Here is a 20810-nt window from a genome sequence, read left to right on the forward strand (position 1 = left end):
GCCCCATTATTAAAATTTAAGGATAACGAAAGTGCTCTTATAAGATATTGTGTAATCAGATCAGATTTTTATTTTTTATATTTTTTATCGCTTAAGATGACGTACAGATAAATTATATATAATCTTAATAGCATGTATTTCCTTTATTAGAATTGTTGAACAACGCGTACTTAATCATTATTTTAAACTTATAAATAAATACCTAACTAAAATAGTTCAATGTTACAAAGTCATAGATATATTTATGTAGAGGTAAAATAAGAAATATGTTATAGCAAGACATAACCGGTCAAATCATCAGTTATTACTACTAAAGATATTTTTATAAATATTTTATACGTTAATGTATTGATAAGTGCCCTTAGCCATACATTTGGATCCATATATTATGTATATACATATATTAAACTGAAAGGTTTATTAGCATTTATTATCTATCCAATGGTAAAAAACAAAACTTGAAAACATTATTAGTATTAGGTATTTTGTGTTATTTTCACCAACTAAAAATTTGAGCTAGATCATTTTATCATAAGCATGTGAGCAGTAACCATGCAGGGCCATTTAAAAGGGTTTCCTATTGTTTTAAGACCAAAACCGTACGTGTATATGTAACTTTGTAATAACAAAGTTAAGGGTGTTTGGGTTTCCGTGAGTCTGCACTCACTCTCAAAGTCAATAGGTTATACTATTTGCCGATTCGAGATTGAATATAACCTAGGCCAGTTTTCTCTACTTATGAAATATTAATTTTATATAAGATAATTAACGATTCGAACCATTGTGCAACGGCGATCCCAGCAGCTATGAATCGGCTCCGGCGATGAAGTCACACGATAACGATATTCAATCCAAAGTCCATTAACTGCTGCTCCGGTTCTTTAGCTCCATTATCCGGCCAATATCCTTAGCTCAGGAATCCATTCAGCAGCTTGACCGCCTCCGGAACTACGAATACGGCCGCGTAGCGTCATCGTGGAGTACTCCGGATACACTACGCTTCACAAGAGTCTCCAAAAGGAGAACGCGCTCTTAAGACGATGTGTATCTAGTGCACCCGGGGCCCTAAATTAGCTGAGGCCCCACCCACGATTGTGGGCAAGCAAATGATTCTTCCGAAGATAGCGCGTACCGTCATCAAAAGTACTCCGGACACACTACGTTTCAGAAGAGTCTCTAAAAAGAGAATGTGCTCTCCAAACGATGTATATCTAGTGCACTTGGGCCCCAAAACCGGTGAGGCCCCTCCCACGAGTGGGCATGGAATACGACTTACGACGATTCGGTAAATAGCGACGAGATGATGCAGAGGAATTCAAATAAGTCCTTCGCCATTTCTGCAGCACCGTTATTCCGATACGATATTTTCGTGACGACTCCGGCGAGGGCATGGATCGTGTAACGTCGACCTAAAGCGCTCCGGACACACTACGCTTCAGAAGAATCTCTAAAAGAGAAACGCGCTTCTTATACGATGTGTATCTAGTGCGCTCTAGGCCTTTAAAACGGCTGATGCCCGACCCGCGATTGTGGGCAAGCCAATGATTCTTCCGAAGATAGCGCGTACCGTCATCAAAAGTACTCCGGACACACTACGTTTCAGAAGAGTCTCTAAAAAGAGAATGTACTCTCCAAACAATGTATATCTAGTGCACTTGGGCCCCAAAACCGGTGGGCCCCTCCCACGAGTGGGCATGGAATACGACTTACGACGATTCGGTAAATAGCGACGAGATGATGCAGAGGAATTCAAATAAGTCCTTCGCCATTTCTGCAGCACCGTTATTCCGATACGATATTTTCGTGACGACTCCGGCGAGGGCATGGATCGTGTAACGTCGACCTAAAGCGCTCCGGACACACTACGCTTCAGAAGAATCTCTAAAAGAGAAAGGCGCTTCTTATACGATGTGTATCTAGTGCGCTCTAGGCCTTTAAAACGGCTGATGCCCGACCCGCGATTGTGGGCAAGCCAATGATTCTTCCGAAGATAGCGCGTACCGTCATCAAAAGTACTCCGGACACACTACGTTTCAGAAGAGTCTCTAAAAAGAGAATGTACTCTCCAAACAATGTATATCTAGTGCACTTGGGCCCCAAAACCGGTGGGGCCCCTCCCACGAGTGGGCATGGAATACGACTTACGACGATTCGGTAAATAGCGACGAGATGATGCAGAGGAATTCAAAAAAATCCTTCTCCATACCCGCAGATCTTTTAATCTGCCGGTGTCCTATTAAAATTACGCTACAAGTGAAAGGACAGGGCGATATTAACAATGTGCATATAAGTGAGAGACGAGTGTTTAGGTTTAGGTTCAATGTATGGTAGTATTTAACAGGGGAAGGGTGTTAGATGTTATTGAGTGCTTATAAAAATATATCTGATACAAGTGCATTAGTTCTTGGTTTGAATCTAAAATGTTATTAAAAATGAGAAAATATATATTGGAGTATGAGCGTAAAGAAGATGATGTAAAAAAAAATAATGGTAATGACGATTTTGATATTATTGAAATGAACCACAAATTAGTGTTTTTTATTAATGATGATGGAAGGGTACGTGATACGAGTAAAAAAGGGTTGTCAATAGAAATTATTGCAAATTAGTTATGGTAAAAAAAACATTACCGGTTTTCTTCCGAAACTAATAGAATCCGAACGCTGCACAGTGGAGTATTGATATAAATAATCTGACCAAAAATAAAAAATAAATAAATTTTTTAAAACCATCAAAATTATAATTTGTTTAAAGTTAAATACGTTTAAGGAGATAGAATCCGAACACTGTTTCAAGTTCCGTTCATCATTATCTGCCTTTGCCGTAAACTGATTCACTCGACGATCGACATCTCCAAAAGCCATGTATTGTTATTTCTAAATAAAAATATATTATAAAAAAAATTATCAATGCTTACGATTAAGTATTGGTAGTTTGGTACAAGTGAGATAGTTGTGGGTGGCCAGTTTTTCTGGAGGTTGAGGAATTCAATTGCCGACCCGGAATGATAGGAAGCGATTAATGAAAAATGTGAACGATCGACGCTTGTATTAAGTGTGATTCGAACCTAAACTCGATTGTTTTGCTTGTCGTCAACAAAGTGTTTCTTAAAATGCTTGCAACTGTTCCGCCGATAGCACATTTACTAGCAGAGGAGAAGTTTCATTCACAATATGAAAGTATTGCTGCAATATAAAAAAAAACAATACAAATTAAAATTAAGTAATAATACAATTATATAGTGTCAAACGAAAAGTTTAATAGAATGATCATTTAAATAATTAATTAACATTTAAACCGTGTAGAACATGTTTGTACTTTTCGAGTAGTCTTCGGTGCTCTCCAGGGGTGTCTCCAGCAAACCTAGAATAGTGATAACATAATAAATTAGTTTGATAAAAGATTGCCAAATGACCTAATGTCAAAGAAATAGCATCCGGCTTGAAAAAGGTTAAATTGTTATGAAAAAATGTCTAGTGGCTCGAGAGACGGGTTGTTTTTTGTAGGGGTAACAATTTTCAATAGTTACATAAAAATAAATTTCTGTTTTCGTATGAATAAGTCTATGATCACAATGAATAAAGAAAACGGTTCCATCAATCTATGAGAAATGGTTAATCTTTAACCAGTAATGATCTAATTTGTGCTATTTAAAAACATATATCCTAAGCAAATTTGAAACAGCTTTTATTTAATTAGAAATATTTCTAGTCTTTGTGTGAAATACTTACATTTTCTAATCCAAATGAAAAAAACGGCTCGGTAGTTAAAAAATGTAGTTTAATTTTTTAATACGACTTTTTTCCTACATTATGGTATAGTAGGCCCACCATCTAATAAGTTTACATATAAATATACGTATATATATATATTGTAAAGACATTTCAAATACTTGAATTTGATTATTCGTTCGGTTTTTACAACAATTTCCCGTTAAATAATAATATTAATCCCTTCGGTCATATTGTACTAATGTTTGATTATAACACAACAATTCACAAAGAATTTATTATTTTTTGTCAGATGGCAATACATTTAACTTTCACTCGGTGTAACTACCAAGTAACAGATGTTTGCTTAAGACCATTAAGTTTTAACTAATTAATTTGTACAAGCGTACAAAATATATATTTTTTCTTAGTATAATTGAAAGAAACTATTTTTAAATTTAATTTTAATTTCGAATAATTACTAATTAGATACCCAAAAGTTGCAATTAAGGAGATTAAAATTCTGAACATCTACGTTTAAGTTCAAATAAATTACTTATTTCTAGAAATTAAATTAATTTTAAATTATAAAAAAAAAACAGCAAGACATTTCTATTATTTGATGTAAATAAAACTTGAACTTTGCAGTGGTCCCTATCCCTCCGTGTATTGTCAAGTACTTACTTTTTTATATCTTACGTCAATATAATCATAAAACAAACAAAAAGTGAATAAAGAAATAAAAAATAAAAAATGTAGAATAAATTCAGCGTTTTATCAGATTTATTGAAACTCAATAATAATAAAAAAAAAAATGACATAACAAAAATAACTAGCATAAATAAAAAAAATAATAATCTAATGGTAGTAAACCTGTATGTAATAAATATAGTTGAAACTGTAAAAAAATAAAATTAAAAAAAAAACACATAGTTATAAATTCAAAACATGCATACCGATTTCATAAAATATGTATTAAATAGTTATTATTACAAGTAAATATTCCGTAACAAAAGTTCAATTCAAGTTTATGTTCGAAATTGTAGAAAATTCTAAATTTCACACTTGTACTTAAAATGTATGTTTGATATAAAAATACTCCATAACATTCTACATACAGAACAACGAAAACCGAAATGTTTGGTTATTATAATTGTGTATTTAGACATTTTTTTTTTTTTTTTAATATACCAAAATTATAGAACTTATAGTAATATAGTAAAATTTAATACATTTTTAACGTCGTGAACAATAGTTGTTTACTTACACTAAAAATCCTTTAATGAAATCGATAACTAAATCTTGGCGAGTCCTTTTACATCATGCGAAATAATTTTGGCAGACACACTTAAAATAATAAATACATGCAAGTATATATGTAGAAGAAATTCAGCGTTTCATCAAATTTATTGCAACTCAATAATAATAAAAATAAATGACATAACAAAAATAACTGGCATAAATAAAAAAATAATTATATAAAGGGTAGTAAACCTGTATGTAATAAATATAGTAAAAACTAAAAAATTTTTTTTTTAAAAAACACAGTTAAAAATTCAAAACATGCATACTGACTTCATTAAATATGATCTTAGCAGGATTTATATAAAATAACGGATGAATATTTCATAACAAAAATTCAATTAAACTTTTTGTTGAATTTTTAATTTCACACACTTATACTTAAAATGTTTATGTTTGATTTACGAGCAAAACAAAAAAAGAACGAAAAAACAATAATTTACTATTGAAAATAAAATATTATATATGAAAAACACAGTATAGATACCTAAACAGAAATTAAAGACGCTGAGGTTTATACAAATCGCACAGTAGGTCATCCTGCAATACTCAGTCAACATGTTGATGTAATCTCTATCGCTGTGTACTACATAGTTCTCCGCAGCCATAAATCTACAACAACGAAAACCGAAATGTTTTGTAATTATATTTGTATATTTTATCGTCACCAACAAAAATTGTTTACTTACTCTAAAAATCCTTTTATGAATCGATAATAAATCCCTTAAATCTTGGCGAGTCCTTTTCCATTATGCGAAATAATTTTGGCAGACACACTTAAAAAAATAAATACACGCAAGTATATAAATTAAATACATTGTAATTATAGTTTCTAACACTCTAAACAACTAACGCTCTCCTCTATTTCATTTATCGTAATTTTCACATCCTCCTCATACCCACCATTTGTTTGTACTACCGAGGTTTAAATTATCAATAGCTATGTATTGCTATTTTTAAATTTAAAAAGAATTATAAAGAAAATTATCAATTTAGTGTTGATGATTTTGAATGAAACATATTACTATATTAATCTCTCCTTCAAGGCGTAAACATTATTACTTACATTATCATTTGATATATTCCCATAAAAACTTTAAAATCAAGAATAATTTTGTTTTGGTAAGCATTTGGAAAATCAAATCAAATTAACGTTTAAACGTGCCTAAAAATAACAAAAACACAAATAGTCATAAATCATAATGACCGCAGACCAAGCTTGGTTCCCCTTTTTAGTTTTCTAATTCTTTAAACCGTTTACCCAAGTTTTCACAGTGGAATTTGGTTTTCAAAGCTTGATGAAACTGCTGTCTTCAATCACTTTTTCAGCTGCATTTTACCACGTACTCCATTTCTGTCACCAACCTGAAAAATGAAAAATAGACCATTTGAATTTAACAGAAGTACATAATAATGAGTTAATTTCTACTTAAATATAATTAAAATATGATTAGTTAATTTAGCATGCAGACTATATTGACGTGTTTTAAAGGTTTCAATGTAGCCAAATGAAGTAGTTATAATACAGACTTCATTCGTTTGAGTGTCCTTAAACTGTTAGCTAACTGTTTCATGTTTACACACAATTGAATATGTAAGATTTAAATTATCAAATAAACTAATTTACTTTTAAAGTACATATTTTTTTAAATAATTTAAAATTATTTTATTTCATTTTTTTTTTATTTAAGTGAAATTAAAGATTTTTCATTTGTTTTACATTATTAAAAAAAAGTAAATAATTTGTTTTTTGAACTAATTTACTTTTTATAGATTGATAATTTTAATTTTGATAAAACAAGACAAAAACAATTATGACGTTATTAAATAACATTTGACGACTTAAAAAAACACTTGATTATCGGCATTTCCAAACAGTATGTGCAACATTTTTGGTTTCAGGTGCAGTCCGCATTTCTTCAGGATTCATATAAGTTCAAAGTAGTCTAATATCGAAAATTGTCACTTAATTTTCACTATAGGCTTTGTATAGTTTTAAATTTATTAAACATTTCTAAAATAACAATTGGTTTAAGTTAAATCTGAACTGTAATACTATATATTACATTTAGCAGTTAACACTATAACAATAGAAATAATGGATATTCAAAATTATGATTACTCGATTTTTGAAAAAATGTATGACAACGAAAAAATTATTGTTAAATTTATAATTTAAAATAAAACTCTTCTTCTTATTCATCTATGCTTTACACTCTTAACTACATTGGATCGGCCACAATAGTCGAAGCTATCCTAATATCATTTTATAACGTCCATCCAATTTTTTTTCGGTCTTCCTCTTCCTCTCATTTACTCTACATTCATATCTCCATAACAACTCTCACTAACTCTGCCCCACCTCTTCTCATAACGGTTTTCCCACAATTGATGCAATTCCTAGACTCCCTTTAAGTATTCGTTTCTTAACACTCTCATCTCCGCTACACTCATCCTCTGTTAAGTTTTCTTGTATGCTACCCAACATTCCGAGACCCATACAAAGAAGACTAAGACTCTTTTTAAGCCTTTGGATTCACGTAGACTGTAGTAAAAGTTTATGGATATTGTTCTTTTAGAAAATAATCCGTCATTTCTTAACACAACACTAAATTCCGAAAACATTATTTTTAATTTAGTAAATCTAATTTTTTTTAATACTAATTTACTAGTTTATATTCTTGTCATCATTGTTAAGTAATATACTAATAGCAATGGACCATTCCAACTTAGTACCAGAACAAATTATAGTGAAATTATCAAAGTACTAGTGTTTTGATTAAAAACAATTAAAAAAGAAATGAATAACAATTTTCATACCCGAGAAATCCCGCGTTGGTTCAATGCCTCTTCCACTTAAATTTTCTTACCCTTTGAATCTTCAATGACGCCATTTGACCGCCACGATTTCTTTGTTCGTCATGATAGATTTTTGATGAATTTGTTTGCAAATTTCTGTTTTCTGCCCTCGTTCAAAATACTTTCAAATATGATAATTTTCTCTTCATCTTCTCTACTTGTTGATAATATTTAGCAAAAACTATGTTAATATTGGTCTTTCGCGACCAATTTGAAAATATAGCCAGTACCAATTTTTGATCGCACCAAACCACTCGCTATTGAAAGAACCCACGGTGTATATATCGAATGAATCTTATTGAAACGAAGAGCAATTATATATTGTAACAAGAATCCAGAAGCGTATTTCTCCTATAATCGATTGTATTCATCCCGTTCACACTGCTTATAAGTTATTGAGTTTTTCCAAAAATGTATTTGGTTTTCTTTGTTAACACGTGCAATTAGTCACAACTCACAATTTGTAAGATACCTACAGTTTTTAACAGTATTCTCTTATGCAATTAATAGTTGTAGTTAAACTTGAACAAATAAAATGTAATACAAGCTGGAAAACGTTTATAAATTATGGCATTGAGTATTTTACAAAGAGATAAAACTGTTTAAATGTTAAAAAATTAAGTAAATTTAAATAATTTACAAGATAAATTTTAAGCTTTTCAATTGAGTACGTTATAACTAGTTTTTTAGTTAAATATCTAATGTTTGAATATAAATGTTAACATAACTATTCTCAAAGGATTTATTATATTTTGTCAAATATGTAACTTTCACTTGACCTAACTGCCTGGCAACGATGTTTGCTTGAAACCGTTAAGTTTTATTTAATTAATGTGCACAAGCGTACAATATATATATATATATTCTTAGTCAAGTTAAAAAAAATTATTTTAAAATTAAATTTAAACTTCGCAAAATTGAATGATTACTAATTAGATACTTAAAAGTTGACACTTGGGAGAATAAAACTCTAAACTAATACTTTTAAGTTAATATGAATTACTTATTTCTGAAAATTAAAATTATTTTTAATAAAAAAGAAATACAGCGTGACATCTCTGTTATTTGATGTAACTAAAGATTGAACTTTGCAGTGGTTCCTATCCCATACACCTCCGTGTAACGTCAAGTACTTACTTTTTTATTTCTTACGTCAATATAATCATAAAACAAACAAAAAGTGAATAAAGAAATAAAATTAAAAATAAAAAATAAAAATGTAGAATAAATTCAGCATTTCATCAAATTTATTGGAACTCAATAAAAAAAAATAAAAAAATTGACATAACAAAAATATCTAGCGTAAATAAAAAAATAATATAATGGTAGTAAACCCGTATGTAATAAATATAGATGAAACTGTAAAAAAATAAAATTAAAAAAAAACACATAGTTATAAATTCAAAACATGCATACCGATTTCATAAAATATGATCTCAGCAGGGTATTTATAATATTACGGATATATGTTCCATAAAAAAAGTTCAAGTTTTTGTTCGAAATTGTAGAAAATTCTAAATTTCACACAAGTACTTAAATGTTCGATTTACGAGCAAAACAAAAAAAAACAATAATTTACTATTGAAAATAGAATATTATATATGAAAAATACAGTATAGATACCTAAACGGAAATTAACGACGCTGAGGTTTATCTTTTTTTATACGAATCGGACAGTAGGTCATCCTGTAGTACTCGGGCAACACGTTGATGTAATCTTTATCGCGGTTTACTACATAGTTCTCTTCGGCAATAAATCTACAACAACAAAAAACCGAAATGTTTTATAATTATATTTGTATATCTATATAAATTTTTTAGTTTTAATTTGCCGATTACAAAAAAAATCAGGAAAATTATAGAACTTAAAGTACTATAGTAAAATTAAATACATTTTCAACGAACAATAATTATTTACTTACTCTAAAAATCCTTTAATGAAATCGATAATGAATCCCCTAAATCTTGGCGAGTCCTTTTCCATCATGCGAAATAATTTTGGCAGACACACTTAAAAAAATAAATACACGCAAGTATATAAATGAAATACAATTAATATGTAATTAAAGTTTTGTGGTAATTTAACTTATAAAACACTATAGTTAAATGATTTAAAAAAAAAAGTTTTATTACTAATTTAATGATGTATAAAACATAAAATGTAAAGTAATTGTAAAAAGCAAGTAAATGAATCAAAAACTATTATATTATATAAGTATATATATCATTTCATAGACAAAATACGTGTTTTTGTTTCATTCGATTTTTTCGTTTTTCTCAGTAAAAAAGTAAATTTATAAAACATTAGAACTCATGTATTCATTACCTTTTAAGCTACAACAAATACAGCAATAATTTACTCAACATTTCAGGTTGATCGATTTACAAATTCACAATATTGTAAAAAAGCTAATAAAAATATTTAAAAAGCGCAGTCTGTTCAAATTATAAAAGACAATGATAGATTCTCTCTATTCCGTCTATCCATCTTTTCTTCGGTCTTCCCCATTAACGGTCTCTCTCCCTCTACATTCATCTTCATAACAACTCTCACTGTACCTGTCTCATCTCTTGTCAGTTCTCATAACATGACCGAACCAACTCAACTTATTCTCTCTCATTTATTCCAAAATTAATGAAACTCATCACTTATCTGCATTACCTGTCTTGCCCTATAACTTTCTCCTAAATCAAACACGATTGCCTTTATTTTACTCCTACTAATCGTCACTCCTTTCTCTTCAAGCGCTGCTCTCCACTCTTTAAGTCTCTCACCCATTGGAAATTCCTGATTCAATAGCCTTTCAAAGTACTCTTTCCATCTCTTTTTCAGATCCTCATGATACACACGCCAGCACTTCCTTATCTTCCCCGTTCATACACCACACATTTTTTAAACTTCCTTTCCTCCTTCTTTTGTTCCCAACTACTCACGCAAACTATCATACTTTTTGAACTTTTTTGTCTTTTGCTATTTTTTAAACTTTTTCCTTAATACTATTTCCTGTATTCCATTATCCACCACTACACGTTTCCTTATTACATGGCATACTACCTTTAATCTCACCTACAACATCTACTGCCACCTTTTTTATACCATTTACTACCCTATTCCAAATTTCTTCTACATTTCCCTCCATGATCCACACATCATCTTCCTTCAACTTCCCTCTTAATAGCCAAGTTGAAAGTAACAGTCAAACAAAATATGTACAACTTAGATATAATGAACAACATGCAAAAAACTTGTTCAAAAAAAAAAGTTTAAAATAACATTGCATAATAATGGTAAATCACTTACATATAAATCGGACAAAATGTGGGAGACCGTAAATGTGAAACATGGGGCGACCTGGAAACCTTTCAACCATCTAAAAAGAGTGTAAAATAACAAAACGTGGCATTTAGAACGTTATTTGTTTTGTATTTTGACCATTTGATTATATAAATATAATTCAATCATCTACACGATTTTAGTAGCATTATGGGATTATTTTGTTTTTTTTTTATGTTATATTTTTTATGTATAACGCCGATAATTTAATCGGGTAAAAGATTTTAATGACACTATTCAAAAGTATTTTAAATTGACAACGCAGAATTATCACGGTGAAGATAAATGTACAAATAGAAAAAAATGTATAGTTTTCTTAGAAAAATTAATAGTTTAAGCTAGATGAGATGTTTGTTATAAAATCATAAGTTTCATACTTGGGAGACGTTTAAGATTTAAATAACTGTAGGTATTCGTAAGTGTATAGTTATTTATAAAAATGTCTTAAAATTATCATTAGTTATAAAAACTAAACCATATACAGACAATGTAATAGACTAACGTGAAAATATGATGACGTACAAATGATCTCGATAAAACATTCTGTCATCAAAATTATTTAGACTCGTTTAATAAAATATAAACATTAATAATATTATATACTAAAAAACTTACTTCTTGATACTGTAACTTCTCAATACGACGTAAACACCACATGGCTAAAGCTTGATTAAAAGCGTCCAAGACAATATTCAAAACATCCAAATCTCTAAAAAATAAATTGACTCATATAAATAAAAAATAAGATAATTTATAAGGTCGCACTGATACTTACGCAGATTTTTTATTAGCGTAATCACACAAAATATTGTATACTGTAGGTTTAGCAGGTAAGTACACTAGCTGCAAGTATAATTAAAATTTGTTTTTATATCTAGAATGAACAAAAATATTTTTTCCTTGTTTTTATACTCACACAACGATCTTCGACAATAAGAAACTCGTCTTCTAAATAGATATTGATAAATACATCATTTAAAAGTATACCGTAATCTTCCAAATCGGTTTCATCTTCATCTGAGCCCTACATATAGAATACAGTTATACATTAAAATACATATACAATAATCCAATAAGATAATATAGGTTTATGGTTTAATTGTATTTTTATTATTAAATTTAATGTAATTTAATATTTAAAAATTTAATCATGCATGTATTTTTGAAAAGTATTTATTTGAAAATAATTAGTCTATATTGATACTATTAACTTACGTTACACTCTTTCACTATCTTACGGCGTCTTTCCATTTCGTGTTCACACGTCTTAAGTCGTTTATGCTTTGTACTGTGTTTAGCAATAGCGGCTGTAGCTTTGACTGCTGCAGCTCTGGGAATGTCTAAAAATACAACATCTGTAGAATATATACTATATCCAAAGAATACATTAAATTTAAAGGTAACCAATACATACAAGATGTTGGATGATCCGACAATTTATTTTTTTCAAAATTATCATCGCTCTCTTCTTCTTCAGTTGAGCTCGATTTATACTTAATAATACTTCTTTTCTTTTTTTTGACACATTTATTTTGACATCCACTCGTAGACGCTTTATACATGTCACTGGGACCAGCATCTACACCAACCATATTTAAATTGTCAGAACTAGAAACAGCATCTGTAATCTGTAAGTCGTTGCTTTTTTTAGATTCTTCATTAATCCACGGCAAAGGAATTGGATTTTGATTATCAGCCACCATTAAGTCTTCTGAGTCGTTATAAAGTATTTCTGTTGAGTTAGACAATGTGTGTGCAAATTTAGGTGAATAACCCGATTCGTTGGAAGAATTTAACTCGTTCAAATTTTCTGAAAAACAAACAAAAATATATTTAAATTTAATTATTGTACTATTGTGTGGTAAATACAGTAAGGACTAATTTTTTTTTTTTTTGAGTTGTTTGTTAAATTAATAGCAGATCTACTATTAAGCGCTAATAAGAAATTATTTTTTAAAACGAATTTATATAATTGTATAGTACAATTTTTTTGGAGCATACCTATTTTACAACCAACTGAACTTTTTTTAATAACATTACTAGAATTAATTTGGACATCGTCAATGTTTTTACTTGAATTACCACTTAAAACTTTACCAAATTTTGAACGTGTAAGTCTAGAAGTATCTGAAAAGAAATATATGAACTGTAGTTATAAACAAATCAAATTATAATTAAAATTTTTAGGTTCGTACGTACAAGATTTTTTCAGTTTAGGATTTGGTTTTTTTTCAAAGTTTTCATCACTGTCTTCGTCTGTTGAACTGTACATTATTATTCTTTTTATTTTCTTTTTGACATATTTTTTGCGACAACCACTCGTAGATGCTTTATAAGCATCCTTTTTTCCCGTTTTAGATTCATCTATTTTTACATCAGAAGTTAAAATAGTATATTTAGTCTGTATAGTTATATTTTTATTAGAATTACTAATTGATTTTTCATCAATCCATGGTAGAGGAATGGTTCTTTGATTATCGGTTAGTTTCGGCTCTTCTGATACATTGCGACATACTTCTATTGGATCAGCCAATGAACATAAACTTTTGTCTGTGTAACTGCTACATGGCTTGTCAGCAGACTTAAACTCTGCTGAACTATCTAAAAATAAATAATGGTAAAATAAAACAAATTACACCAAATATTATACTAAGATGTATAATAAACTATTAACTGATATTTAATTTATTATAAGCGATGCTATAAGAATAGGTAATTAGCTTTTAAAGGCAGGTTAATGAAGATTATAAGAATGTACTATTCAAAGTGGATAACACAACAAAAATTTAGAATAAAAACCATCCGGAGTTGAGGTTAATAATTTAAAGAATTTAACCAACGTGTTAGATAGTAAGACAGTAGAGTCGAGACATAGTTGTGGCAAAGCAATTGGGGCGTGGGAAGTAACAGTTCTATATATATTTATATATGAAAAAATGAGACGAAATTCATGATATTTTTTTAGCTGAGAAGGTATTGTATTTATAATGATGTGTTTTAAGCTTCGATGCGATAGTAGAGAAGGAATTGTATTTACAATGTTTTATTTTAAAAAAAAAATGTTTTGTGTCGGTACCAACGATATCTTTTATGCCACTGAAGCAATTTCTCTGTTAGCAACTCTATAGATCAAAAATCATACCTGTAAGGTACTTATTAGGTCAAAATTTGTTTTAATTTACCCCTTCCCCTTCAAAATTGAGAAAAACACCCGAAAAATTTACATTTTTTTCAACTTATAATTATGGCGCTCCATATCTTTTTTCAAAATAGTCCAATTAGTTCCAAATTTGTATAGAATATTCTTAAGACATAGTACTACCGACAAACATTCGACAACCTAAACAATTATTGTACATTCCTAGAAAAGGGGTGGAGTCTTCTTCTTTCTTTTGCTTTTTTATATTTAAGTATAAAAATTAGACCTATGGTAGATCTAGAATGGGGCTATAACATAAAAAACTCAAAAATCTGTAGTCAAATATTTTTTTTCAAGGAAAAATTACACTTTGACCTTAGGCAGTTTTTAGGTTGCTATGTATGGTTTATACATACTACCTACAGATTCGCATTGAAGCGTTTATTCAAAATGATTTTGTCACTTTTAGTAATATTAATTCCTGTAGACCTGTGACCTCTCCATCCCCACTATGCTACGACCCCTCTGTACTAGCTTTTATTTTTTAGCATCGATGCAGAGCTGAGAAAGATATTGTATTTACAATGATGTTTTTTAGTTTTTTTTTTGTATGTATTACCCACAATACCTTTTCAGCCGCTGAACCGATTTCTCTGTTAGCAACTCTATAGATCAGAAACCATACCTGAAAGGTACTTTATTGGGTCAAATTATTTTTTAATTCACCCCTTCCCTTTCAAAATTGAGAAAAACACTAAAAATAATAAAAAATTTGAACTTAAAATTACAATGCTTTATAACTTTATAAAAAAATAGTCGAATTAGTTCCAAATTTGTAGGGAATATTCTTTATACATAGTGGTTCCGATAAACATTGGTAAACCAAAAAAATATCGTATGCCTTTTCCCATAGGAGGGATAAACATTTTTTCTTTATTTTACTTACTCTGGGTTGAACCTACTTTTTACAGATTCGCATCAAAGCGATTATTTAAAAGTGATTTTATCACTTATTATCAAGTTATAATAATTTCTGTAGACCTGAGACTTCCTCGTTCCCACTATGCCCCGACCCCACTGTACTAGCTTTTTCTATTATTGAGCATGGTTTTGAAAATCATAACAATAAATACTTTTTAAAGTTTATTGATAGTATTATAACTGAAGACAATGATATAAAAGTAGAGATTGATACCAGACTCAAAAAAAAGTAATAACTGCTATTATGGTTTGGAGAAATCAATAAGTGCAAAAGCTGTATCAAAGAACCATAAAGTCCAGATACATACAACATTGATACGCCCAGTGGTGCCATATGGCTCAGAAACTTGGCCTCTCAGGAAAACAGAAAAAAATACCTTCGCTGCTCTGCATTGAAGCTAAAAGGTTAGAGATTTTCAAAAGAAAAATACTGAGAAGGGTTTTTGGACCATGCAAGGATGATCAAACCGGGGAATGGAGGAAATGACATAATCGAGAACTCCAGGACCTTTTTCAACGCCCTAACATTACAAAAGAAACCTCAATCAGGAAACTGCTAAAGGGCAGGGCATGTACAGAGGAAACAAGGAACAATAATAAGGACCGTAATCAAAAACAACCCGGTAGCAAAACGACTTCTGGGAATATCTCGCTTAAGATGGGAGGACTGTGTAGCTAAAAAAGTATAAACGATAGAAGCTGGAGTACAATGGAAGGAAGCAGCATAGGACAGAGATAGATGGAGGAATATTATACTTGGAGGGCTGGTCTTAAAGGACGTTATCCCTTGGAAAAAAACATTAACTGAAGAATATTACATACAAATTTAGAACTAGTTCATTGCTAAATAAGTTATAGCGTGCTGCAGTTTTAATTTTATATTTAAAAATATACTAATGTATTTGGTATTTTTCTAGATTTTGAAGGGAAAGGGGTGAACTTTCCTACTCCTGACCCACCAAAGTACCAGAAGTACACAATTACGGGTTGATAGAGTTGCTACTCAAGTAAATTGGTTCTCAGGAAAAACGTTTTCGCGACTTCAGACGCACAAAAAAAACACATCATTGTCAAACTATACCTTCTCGGCTAACGCATCAAAACAAAATATGTAATGCATTTTTTCTTCTCAATTGTAAATAAATAAAAATATTATTCTAGTATTTTTATTCAGTTATTTTATGGTTACTTAGAGTACGACATAATCTATTAACATGGATACCAAAACAATAAACAAGCAATTACTTTTTACATTTGTAAATTTCTATTTAAATATCTAGAGATGTCTATGTGGAAATCATTGAGACTGGTGCATAATAGACTATTGACAATAAGGCAGATAAGAACGTCTTCAGAACATAATGCTAAAAATAATGTATTCTGCTTGCCGAAACAGCCAAGCTGCAACGAAGCCGCAAGATACGCTGATGAACTATGTAAACGTTCAATAATGTGTTACAAACCAGAAAAAGTATACACTAAATGTTGTCCTGAAGACGAACCAAAGCCCAGACGTCAAGGCAATTGTGGGTGTCCAGTTATTGAGAGAACCAAGGCCAAAGCGAAACCTAAACTAAAATGCAATACCCCGAATTCGGCATGTAAACCGAAACCAAGCAAACATGCGATCAAAACGAATATGTATTAATTATATTTTTAACTTAAATAGTTCAGATTTTTTCCTCTAACCAATCTTATACCAAATCATTTGAAGTATTATTCTTATCCCGTCGTTGGTAAACCTATATTACGGAACACAATTATTGCTAAACTGTGAGCGCCACACGTTACTTTTTTCATTATTTTTAATTACTCGATAAACTCAAAACATTAAATCATACATAGAAATAAGTATCTTTGTACTCACTACCAATTGGTAATATATTTTTTGTAATTTCTATTATTAAAAAATAAATAAAAATTAAAAACTGCAATTTTATTTTTTTTTTTAATTGTCAGTGCAAAATAATAAAAATTAATGAAATAAATGTAAAAACCCCTAAAATGTAAATTTAATGATTATAAATTATTTAAAATAATTAACTGAGTCACTTTCTGAGGAGATCATTATGTTACTACAGGATACACAATAATATGTGACAATAATAATATGTACCCTCAGGGGAACACTTAGTGTTACGGGTTTAGCAAACCCGGGGCTCTGAGCTGAGGCGTAGGGAAAGTGGCGCTCCCATCGCCCAATGTACTTAGAGTACATTGCAATAGCTCTACTCTGACCTTTATTGGTTGGGGTAGCCTGGTCCTCCAGATTGGGGGTTAAGCGCAGGGCTAACAACCCTGCCTTGTAAAAAAATCATATGTTCAGGATTCACACACCAAGCCTTGGGATAGAGATAAGGGAAAAAGAACTGGAAACCGGAATTTGGACTTGCTTTGTGGTACATGGAACGTAAGGACCATGTACAAACCTGGTGCGGCTTTGGAATTAGTAAGGGAAGTGGACAAATATAGAATGAAGTGCGTGGCCTTGCAAGAGGTGAGATGGGAAGGTGTCATGACAACTAAGATATCACAAACAACCATATTTAATGGTAACTGTGAGCGTGGCCACAGTTTAGGAACGGGCTTTGCTGTACATGAGTCAATTATCCGTGCAGTAAAAGACTTCAAAGATATTAACCCAAGACTTTCAACATTAACTCTAAAAACAGAGAATGCCGATATTGTATTAATTAATGTACATGCACCCACTGAAGAGAAGGATGAGGAGGAGAAAGAATATTTTTATGCCACACTAGTCGATGTATATGATTCATCAGAGGGAAGTTTAAGAATAGTGCTGGGAGATTTAAATGCAAAATTATGTCAAGAAGCAGAATACAGGAATTATATTGGATCCCAGAGCTTACACGCAATTACTAATGATAACGGAACAAAATTAATTGACTTTGCGATAGGAAAAGGGCTAGTAATAAAAAGTACCATGTTTCCGAGAAAAGATATACATAAGTACACGTGGATCTCTCCGAACGGAAGGCACAGAAATCAAATTGACCATGTGTTAGTCTCAAATAGGTTTAAAAATAGCATAGTAAATATAAGAACCCTACGTGGTGCGGATATAGGCTCCGACCACCTATTACTTGGTATATGGATAAAAGTAAAACTCAAGAGATTATTTAAAATTGACAAAAGAAAGACGGGCGATATGATATAAATAAACTAGAGGACCCGGTCATAAGCAAAGTTTTTGAAGACAATATTAAGAACGTGTTGCAAAATAAACAGAGGTTATCCAACGATGCAGTGGATAGAGAATGGGAACAAATAAAGGAGACGGTAAATAACGTGGCAACAAGAACCCTAGGGAATAAAAAACTGAAATCTAAGCCATGGTTCAATGGGATCTGTGAGGCAGCAGTACATAGAAGAAACCTTGCAAGGCAACAATGGTTAAATGATACAAGCAATGAAAACTTGTTTATAAGCTTTAGAACTCGACAGAGGAAAGCAAGCAATATCATAAGATACGAAAAAAGGAAATACATACAGAATATAATGAACAGCGCGGAACAAGATTACAGAACACATAGGACCAGGGACATGTACAGTCGGGTAAATACTCTAAGAGGAAAGTACAAAAAGAAAGAAAGGTTCCTAAGACACGAAGATGGTTCATTGATAACAACTGACGATGAGCTAGCAAAAAAGTGGGGTAACTACTTCAGAGAACTGTTGAATTGTGAAGAACCAGAAGAAACCTTTATTTTTGATCTAGCCAATAGGGATATTATAGATTGCACAGAACCCACGCTAGATGAGGTAAAAAGTCAAATAAACAATTTGAAGAAACACAAGTCACCAGGGGAGGATGAGATCCAAGCAGAGCTCTTAAAAAAAGGAGGAGAAGAAGTCTCATTTAGAGTGTGGAAACTGATTTGCCGAATATGGTCAAATGAGGAATTACCAACAGAATGGAAGACAGCAGTGCTATGTCCAATTCACAAGAAAGGGAATAAACAGGACTGCAATAATTATAGGGGAATAGCGCTCCTAAATGTAACATACAAAGTCTTTTCGAACTGCATACTATCAAGGTTAAAGAGTAAAGCAGAAGAAACTATAGCTGACTATCAGGGAGGATTCAGACCAGGAAGGTCGACAGTAGATCAGATATTTATCCTCAGACAACTGTTCCAAAAAACTTGGGAGTTCGACAAAGAGATACATGTTCTTTTTATCGACTTCAAAAAGGCATACGATAGCGTACATAGAGCAAGCCTAATTAATTGCCTGAAAGAATTTAAGTTACCACAAAAATTAATAAGACTTATTGGGATAAGCATCACAGAAACATTCGTACAAATTAAGGTAGGAAGTGCAGAAACAGAGCCAATACTAATAAAATCTGGGTTAAGACAGGGAGACTCAATATCACCAATTCTATTTAACTTAATTTTAGAGAAAGTAGTAAGAGAAATGTATATTCAACCACAAGAAGGTGTTAAGTTACAAGAATCGACTATAGCAATTTTAGCATATGCAGATGATGTGGTACTAATGAGCAAATCACAAGATAATTTAAGATCACTATTCACTCGTTTGGAGGAAAAGGCAAAAAAAGTAGGGTTACAAGTAAACGAGGAAAAAACCGAATATATGATTGTTGGTAGAAGAGATAGTGTGGCCGTTTTTCCACACCTGAAAGTTGGTAGATATGAGTTCAGTAGAGTCAAACAGTTTAAGTACTTGGGTTCAATATTAACAGAAAAAAATGAGACTGACAAAGAAATAGCATCAAGAATCCTATCAGGAAATAAATGTTTCTATGGACTCACAAAAATATTAGGATCACGATCTCTGTCAATAGAAATGAAGATACAACTATACATAACCTTAATACGCCCAGTTGTCACTTATGGGGCTGAGGCCTGGCCATTGAGAAAGACTGAGGAAAGGAAATTACTGGTTTTTGAAAGGAAAGTTTTAAGGAAGATTTTTGGACCTGTTATGGACAGAGAAACGGGAGAGTGGAAAACGAGAAAAAATGAGGAACTGGAAAGGATGTTCCGGAAAGAAAATATATTAAGCGTAATCAAAAGCCGAAGACTTCAATGGGCTGGACATGCTATGCGAAGCCAGAACCATCTCATAAGGATGATCATGGACGAGAACCCAGTAGGCAGGAGACCACTGGGAAGATCACGATTGAGGTGGGAAGATGTGATAAGAAAAGACGTGGAAACACTGAACGGAGGATGGGATTGGAAAACAAGAGCGGTGGATAGGGAAGGCTGGAGGATTGGATGTGTAATGGGATGGTCTTGATGGCCGGAAAACCCAAGAAGAAGAAGAAGAATAATAATATGTAAAATACAGTTGATAAACTGTCAGCGCTCACTTTATCGGTACATTCAACTTGGTTCACTGATAACTCCCGAGGAAATATAGTTGGCGGTTTCTTTTTTTTTTATAATTATTAGTTAACTTATTATTTGAAAGTAAAAAAGAATCAAGCCAATTA

General features: G+C 31.3%; 1 protein-coding gene across 9 annotated transcripts in view; it reads right to left on the minus strand.

Moving 5' to 3' along the window:
- LOC126836420 (uncharacterized) overlaps positions 1 to 20810 on the minus strand; it is a 31645-nt gene that overhangs the window by 8304 nt on the left and 2531 nt on the right. The window contains exons 2-20 of one of the 9 annotated variants that reach the window (XM_050569784.1): positions 13636 to 13806; positions 13405 to 13569; positions 13207 to 13332; positions 12620 to 13015; positions 12421 to 12545; positions 12122 to 12229; positions 11981 to 12048; positions 11821 to 11914; positions 11173 to 11242; positions 9794 to 9881; positions 9495 to 9629; positions 6274 to 6377; positions 6079 to 6177; positions 5702 to 5788; positions 5500 to 5624; positions 3319 to 3363; positions 3068 to 3185; positions 2763 to 2876; positions 2631 to 2692 (exon numbers count right to left, since the gene is read on the minus strand). In XM_050569784.1, the coding sequence (XP_050425741.1) occupies positions 9506 to 9629; positions 9794 to 9881; positions 11173 to 11242; positions 11821 to 11914; positions 11981 to 12048; positions 12122 to 12229; positions 12421 to 12545; positions 12620 to 13015; positions 13207 to 13332; positions 13405 to 13569; positions 13636 to 13806 (1535 nt within the window). In that variant the 3' untranslated portion in view covers positions 2631 to 2692; positions 2763 to 2876; positions 3068 to 3185; ... (4 more) ...; positions 6274 to 6377; positions 9495 to 9505. Of the gene's footprint in view, positions 1 to 2630; positions 2693 to 2762; positions 2877 to 3067; positions 3186 to 3298; positions 3364 to 4980; positions 5058 to 5499; positions 5625 to 5701; positions 5789 to 6078; positions 6178 to 6273; positions 6378 to 9494; positions 9630 to 9793; positions 9882 to 11172; positions 11243 to 11820; positions 11915 to 11980; positions 12049 to 12121; positions 12230 to 12420; positions 12546 to 12619; positions 13016 to 13206; positions 13333 to 13404; positions 13570 to 13635; positions 13807 to 20810 lie in introns of those variants that run through there. The other 8 variants (XM_050569783.1, XM_050569785.1, XM_050569790.1 and 5 more) reach the window with 8 other exon arrangements.

This window comes from Adelges cooleyi, unplaced genomic scaffold (assembly GCF_023614345.1).
Source record: "Adelges cooleyi isolate 19-005CV unplaced genomic scaffold, UGA_ACOO_1.1 ACOO_flye_CR_arks_rails_tigmint_CR_PRNA_247, whole genome shotgun sequence".
In the NCBI taxonomy this organism is placed as follows: Eukaryota; Metazoa; Arthropoda; class Insecta; order Hemiptera; family Adelgidae; genus Adelges; species Adelges cooleyi.